Consider the following 6,655-nt stretch of genomic DNA (forward strand, 5'->3'; position numbering starts at 1 on the left):
CTGCTGTCTCTGCAGGGACAGCAGGGACAGAGGGGTCAGTGGGAGATGCACCTGGGAATGTGGCTGCACCCACACAGAGGGGGATGAGCACCCGGTTTCAGGGGTCAGAGTACCCAAAGCCGGGGCCTGAGTACACCTTGTACTCCCACAGTCCATGGGTTGGGGGCAACACCAAAACATCCATTGGACTTGGAGACACCACCAGAACCCCCACACTGCCCAGTCTGGGGGAATTCCCCCATGCTCTCCTGCACCTGCCCACTCCCTGTCCCCCCAAACCTTTGCCCTTCCTTACAGCTCTCAGCTAGCTTTGGGGTAATGGTTGCTGGGGAGGTGCTGGGGGGTGGGGTAGGTAGGGGCTGTAGGTGCCCCTAGTCTATCACCATTGTCTCCCCACTCAGCCCAGGAAGTTGATGGTCCAGATGGGGATAGGGATGGGGAGGACATGGTGGTCCCAGGGGACACACCAAACCCAGAGGTCATTGCTGCCCAGACCCCCGCACCCCGGATGACTACCTGGTCCCTTATGCCTATACAGCACCCCCCCCCCCTTAGTCCCATATAAATTCGCAGGGTCCCCAACTCCCCCAGAGCTGGCCTCCCCTGGGAGCATCCTCTTCCCTTCTCCCAGTCTCCACCTTGTGGCCAGGCCATCCGTAGGTTTCAGAGTTAATGGAAGTGAAAGGAGTGGTTTCCTTAGGAACGACCACACCTGTGCCTTATAGATATGAGGGGCCTCTACACCCACCTCTCCCCGGGTGGGCAGCCTCTGTGCCCCTATAGCCACCATAACCCTCTCTCCCAGCCCCTACAGGCCCCCGCAGTCCCCATACCCTTTCCTACAGCTGCTCTCCAGCCTGCCACTCCTCTGCAGCTGTCTGGAGACCATCTCGACCCTAGGCAGCTGCTGGCTGTCATTGCCCATTCCCAGTCCTCCTCAACCCCCTTTAGCACCTGTAGCCCCTTCCCAGCACTTACAGCTCCCAAAGGTGCTCTGCATCTCCCACATCTCCCCCTGGGGTGGGGGGGGCGGTGCCGGGGGACCGGACCCCACCTCAGCCCCATCGGCGGCCTCTCCCCATCCCGCCATCACCACACCAGTACTCCCAGACCCATCCCAGGGCTCCATCCCTACCCGGGCAGGCGGAGGGTGGGGTCGGTGCCCCGGTACACAGCCTCTCCCGCTCAAACCGCATCATGGAGAGAGGCGAGAGGGGCACTCCCGGCGAGGAAGAGCACCGTTCCCCAGCTTCCTCAGCCTCAGCCCTCCCCAGGGGATCCCCTTGCACAGGGACCCTCCCAAAAAAGGCGAGCGGGATGTGCGGGACCCAAAGCAGAAGCCCGCGGGGCCACGGCCGTGAGCGGAACAGGCCCGAAGGGCGTGGACAGGCCAGGTAGGAGGGGCCTGCCCCCGCCCGGCACGGCCAATCGGCGCCCTCGGCCCGCCCCGCCACCGCCGGGCTGCCAATGCCCGCGGACGTACGCGGCGCTATTGGGGGCGGGCGAGCGGGCGTGAGGGGTGGGGCTCGGCCGGAGGGGCCGTGTGGCGTGCGGAGGGCTCTGGGTCCGGCTGCCGTCCCGGTGCCAGCCCAGCTCCTGCTCTTGGTTGTGGCCGCGAGGCAGGGCGGCTGTCCCCAGAGGGGATGCCCCCGCGGGTCTTCCATTAAGCCTCCTGTCCGCGCTCACCATTTCCGCGGAGCCTGCCAGAGCTGCAGTGCCTCCCTTATTTAATGGCGGCGTGGCGCATGCGCCGTCCGCCGGCAGAACCCGGCCCGCCATGCCGAATGAAGGCACTTCCGGGTTACCGCTGCGCGGGACACGTGATGCGAAGGCCACGTGGTCCTCCCATCATGTGACCTGCGGCGTTCGCGGGCAGGAGGTGGGAGATTCCCGCGGGATTGGAGGGGGAGGACTGTGGGGGGAGGTGTCCTGGATGTGGAGATTTGGGATCACTAAGTGGGCCGTGGGAGTCTACAGGGGTCTGAGCACGCGGGGAGGAGTGGGGGAGGGACTCCACAGGCCAAGCCCGGAGGGCCCCCCCCTTCGATGATGCCCCCCTGATCCCCCCCCGTGCCACTCAGGCCATGGCCGCCCCCCGCCCCCTCACGGTGGTGCCGGGCGAAGCCTCCGAGAGCGACTCGGAGCAGGAGCTGCTGGTGGGGGCGGCGGGGGGAGCCCCCGGGGCCGGGCTGAAGGTGCCGGGTGAAGCCTCCGAGACCGAAGAGGAGGAGGAGGAGCACAGACCGAAGACATCCCCAGTGCTGGCGGAAGAGCCGGCGACGGTTTGGGGGGGCGGCCGCGGGAGCCCCTCGCTGCTGCAGCAGCGGCTACGGGAGGGGACGGGGCGGCTGCAGGGGGCGGTGGGCAGCGCCCTGCGGCAGAGCTACGGCAGCGCCGCCCGGAGCCTGGGCGGGCTGGAGGGGGCCCTAGGCCGGGCCCAGGTGACCGCCGCCGCCGCCGCTCACTGCCTGCGCCTGGCCCGCCGCGACCTGCGCGCTGTGGCCGACACCATCGACATCGTCACGGCCTGTCGCCTCCTGCCCGACATCCGCGTGCAGCTCTGACCGGGATCGGGACGAGGCACCACGTTCACCATCCCCACTGTGGCTGTCACCCGTGGCAGCACCAATGCCTGGCAGACATCCACGACCAGCTGCCGGCACCACTGCTGTCCTCATGGCATCACCAGTGCTGCATCTGCCATGGTTGGCTCGTGCCCGTCAGCATCATCGCTGCAGTGTCCTGCGGAATGTGTGGTTGTGGTGGCATCGAGTTGTGGCTGCAGCACCTCACACTGAAGATCTTCTCACCACAGTGGCATCCCCAGTGGGGTCACAGTGACACCAAACAGTGGCTTTGCCACAGAGACCACCACTCTGCCACCCCAGGACCTCTACGCTCTGGTGACATGATCACTGCTGACCCCCTGGCCAGCTGCCACCATTCCTGAACTGCAGCCTCACACTGGCTCCAGTCACTGCTGACCCCACCATTTTGTGTGACACAGAACTGAATAAAGCCATGGTGGTGTTAGAGCCACAATGGGGAGCTCGGCCAGTGCCATGGGGACAGTAGCGTTGCATGAGGGGGGACAGGGACACACAGGGGACAGGGTGCAGGGGCAGGGTAGGGCAACATGGGTCCTGCTGTTATATTGCAGTGGCATTTGAGTTCACTGATAGCCCAGAGGACAGGATTGGTGACCTGGGGCATGTATCCCCCATGTCCCCTATCACCCTCTGGTGACGTCCCGGTGCCCACCCCCCCGACACACATATTGTGTCCTTCCTGCCATGTCCCCAGCAGCAGGATATTGAGGGGACAGAGTGAGGACAAGAGGACCACAAGAGGGGGGACAGAAGCCCCACCCTACCCCAAGAAGAACATGCCCTAGGGCCAGACAAAGGTTTATTTGGGGGAATACTTGCCCCACACCACCGTCAGCCCCTGACACAGGGAGGGGGGAGGGTTCCCAGAGGGGCTGGGAGTCCCTGGGGGGGAGTCACATGCAGGTGTCCAGGCTGTCCATGTACTCTTGCAGCGCCCACAACCGGGCATCAATCTCAGCCAGCTCGGCTGAGGGCTCCTCAGAGTGGTTCTCTGGGGGAGGTCAGTGTAGGGAAAATGGGTTAAAGAAGGCCTGAATTGGGTTGGGGGGCACCCTGAATATCCAGGGACTTGGATGGGGCCTCACCTTTACCAGGGTGCTTGCCAGCAGCACTGCGTATGGGCACCTTGTGGCTGGCAGCCAGGCGAGGTGCCTGTGGGAGAGATTGGCGGTTATTGGCGTGTGTCCCCCCACTCCTCGTGCTCACCTCACTTTAGCATGTAGATGGGGGGCCCCAAATGGGTGGGGGGACCCCAAAGGGGCTGCACCTCACCATACAGGGGCCATTGCAGGATGAGGTGCTCAGGGGTCTCTGGGTACGGGTCACCCTCCTGTCCCTGCCGAAGATAGGGGGGTTTAAGAGGTGCCAGGAAGGATGCCCAAGCATCCTGCCCCAAGCCAGCATTACCTGTGGGGCACAGCCTCGGGGCACTCACTGCCTTTGCTGCCAGAGCTCACTGCCGAGCACCAGCTCCGGAAGCTTGTGGCTGCAGGGAGAAATAGGGGTAAGGGAGGAAGTTGAGGAAGGAGCTCCAGCACCCAGTGGGTGCCTCCTGGCCCTCTTCATGCTCCCCACTCACCCGACGAGCTGCGCCCATGGCTCCTCACCGGACTGGAGCTGCCAAAAGCTGCCCTGTGCCGCTGGCTGCACCCAAGGGAGATGGTGAGTGGGAGCAGGGGATCCCCCAAGTGCTGGGGAGGAATGGGACAGTGGGATAGTGATAAGTTCACTGTCACCGCTTACTTTCTGAGCTCAGCCTCCTTCTGCCGTCGCTGCCGGGCCCTGACGAAGGCAGTGGGGTCGAAGCGTGGGAGGCGGGAGCCTGGTGAGGGGGTGAGGAGGAGGGGTCAGGATGAGGAGGGAGTGAGCCATGTCCTGTCTCCACTCCATGTGTGTCCCCCCAAGCGACCCACACCTGCAGGTGATGGGGATCGCAGAGAGGGGCGGCCCCGGCTGCTCCTGTGGCTCTCCAGGGATGCCGAGCGTCGCTCCTGGGGGCAGGGGGCCGTGCTGGCAGATGTCCGGCGGCTGCCAAGAGGACCAGTGCCATGAAGGGGGGACATCCCATGGTCATGAGGGTCCCCCTGTACAGCCCACCCCAACCTCACCCCCTCCTGCAGGAGGCCAGTTCGGCTGTCAGGCTCTTCACCCGCAGCTGCAGCCTCTGCTCTGATGCTTTTGCCTCAGCCAGCTGCAAGGTGGGGGAAAAGGTTCACTGTGCATCTGGCAGCCCCCCTTCCCGCTGCCAGCAGTCCTCAACCTGCAGCCCCCCCCCCCCCCCGTCCCCGTACCCTCCCAGCCCACCTGGGCAGCCAGTTGACGGTGCTCACGCTGATGCCGGGCCTCTGCCATCCGCTTCTCCTCCAGTGCCCGTCGCAGCCTGAGGGGGATGGCAGGGTGTGGTCTGGGGGCTCCTTCCTCACCCTGAACCCCCCAAACCCTTCTGAGTGCTGCAGGTCCCACTCACGCGTCCCGCAGGTGCTGGATGTCCTCCAGGCGTCGGGCCCGGAGCCGTGCCAGCTCCTCCCGCAACTCCCGCACCAGTGTGGCAAGGTCCGGCCGCCCGACATAAGGCAGCGGCAGCGGGTAGTGGATCCTGGGGAGGAGCACGTGGAGGGGGTGAGGTTGGTGTCACTCCTCCATGCCCCCTGCCCAGTGTTCCCTGTCACCTATCAAACTCCACAGAATAGACGAGGATAAGGTAGCGCTTGGTGCTGAGGGGGGAAGAGGAGGAAGGGGGAGGCCGGGCGATTGCCCCCACTTTCCGGCTACGCAGGGTCTCCAGGTCGGCGTAGGTGAGGAGCTCCAGGCTGACGGACTCGCTGCTCTGCAGGGGGTTTGAAAAGTGGGGGAGGCTCAGTGGGACACACACCCCACCACATTTACCCCCAAATTGCCATGTAGGGGAGCAGCACAGCCACACCTGCATCAGCGCTGACTCCAGCATGCTGCAGAAAATGCCAAACTGCTTGAAATTCCCCGTTTTGCGGGTCAGGTCCTCGATGACTGCGAGGAGGGGGGTACTTCAGTGAGTGGCAGTCGTGGGGGTTCCCTCAGTCCTCCCTCGGGTCCCCCCCGGCACTCACAAGCAGCATCGAACTCGCCCCTCCACAGGTCGGCGGTGCCGTGAGCCTCCACCTCCACCCGCAGCGCAGTGCGAGCCAGAGTCACCCGCACCGTGTGTGTCCCGGGTCGAAAAGTGCAGTCGGCCTGCAGGTACCGCGGCTCTGCCATGGCGCAAGGGCGGTCTGTGGGGAGAAGGCACCCTGGGGAGACAGGGGCACCCCAGGAGTAGGGGGGGCACCCCTAGAAGACGGGGAGGGCACCCTCGGGAAAGGGGACCCAGGTTGGAGGGCCTGGGGCAGGTGAGTTGGGGTGGATTCTGGAGCGGTGGCTTCAGGGAGGGAGCGGGAGTGGAACTGATGGCGGGGGCACAGACAGGTGAAGGCGGTGAGGCCACAGCATCAAGGAAGGTGACCAGGGAGAACTTCAGGGCATTTGGAGAGTAGGGCTCTGCTGGGGGGGGGCGCGTAGAAGGCAGTTTGAAGGGCTGGAGAGAGTACAGAGGGACACGGGGAGAGCCCAGGGCCTGGGGCTGCTGCCTGGGGAGCAGGGGGGAGCCAGGGCTTCGGGGGCCTGTACCGAGGAAGGGGAACTGGTGATCAGTTCTAGGCGCAGCGGGGCGGGGGTGGTCCGGGCGTATGCTCAGGCGGCAGATAGCGGGAGCAGCCCGGCCAGGATTGGTGCTGGGGCCGCAGGAGAGTCTAGGCCCCGGGAACGACCTGCGGAACCGCGGCCCGCCGGCTCAGCGCTCACCCCGATCCGCCGCCCGTCGGCCGCAGCCCCGCGCCCCGCTCCGCCGCGCCCCGCTCCGCCGCGCCATTGGCCAGCCGCGCCCCGCTCCGCCGCGCCATTGGCTGCTCGCGCCGCCTGTCACCTCACTGCCGTTAGCCGCTTGGCTGCCCGCCAACCTCTCGCTGCCATTGGCTGTCAGGCGGAGTCCGCCTCCCGCCTCCACGGCGCCGTTGGTTACTACGGCTGTCAGT

General features: G+C 65.6%; 2 protein-coding genes across 5 annotated transcripts; one reads left to right on the forward strand and one right to left on the reverse strand.

Moving 5' to 3' along the window:
• Positions 1-1,537: 1,537 nt before the first annotated feature.
• Positions 1,538-3,048, forward strand: BLOC1S3 (biogenesis of lysosomal organelles complex 1 subunit 3). Its single transcript, XM_027706493.1, has 2 exons — positions 1,538-1,879; positions 2,082-3,048. The coding sequence occupies exons 1-2, from the start codon at positions 1,778-1,780 to the stop codon at positions 2,562-2,564; spliced, it is 585 nt and encodes a 194-aa protein (XP_027562294.1). The 5' UTR covers positions 1,538-1,777; the 3' UTR covers positions 2,565-3,048.
• A 343-nt stretch (positions 3,049-3,391) lies between these two features.
• Positions 3,392-6,655, reverse strand: CCDC61 (coiled-coil domain containing 61). Of its 4 annotated transcripts, XM_027706485.1 has the most exons (15): positions 6,547-6,655; positions 6,252-6,391; positions 5,696-5,857; positions 5,533-5,615; positions 5,279-5,436; positions 5,077-5,205; positions 4,914-4,989; positions 4,718-4,800; positions 4,525-4,637; positions 4,353-4,431; positions 4,189-4,253; positions 4,017-4,095; positions 3,882-3,945; positions 3,695-3,761; positions 3,392-3,600 (listed from the first exon to the last, which is right to left on the reverse strand). In XM_027706485.1, exons 1-15 carry the CDS (start codon positions 6,591-6,593, stop codon positions 3,503-3,505), a joined length of 1,443 nt encoding a protein of 480 aa, XP_027562286.1. In that variant the 5' UTR covers positions 6,594-6,655; the 3' UTR covers positions 3,392-3,502. The 4 variants fall into 4 exon arrangements, with proteins under 4 accessions (XP_027562286.1, XP_027562289.1, XP_027562287.1 ...); XM_027706488.1 differs by lacking the exon at positions 6,252-6,391 and having other exon boundaries at positions 6,547-6,562; XM_027706486.1 differs by lacking the exons at positions 6,252-6,391; positions 6,547-6,655 and adding an exon at positions 6,392-6,439.

This window comes from Neopelma chrysocephalum, unplaced genomic scaffold, assembly GCF_003984885.1.
Source record: "Neopelma chrysocephalum unplaced genomic scaffold, ASM398488v2 Primary Assembly neopelma1_377, whole genome shotgun sequence".
Lineage (NCBI taxonomy): Eukaryota > Metazoa > Chordata > Aves > Passeriformes > Pipridae > Neopelma > Neopelma chrysocephalum.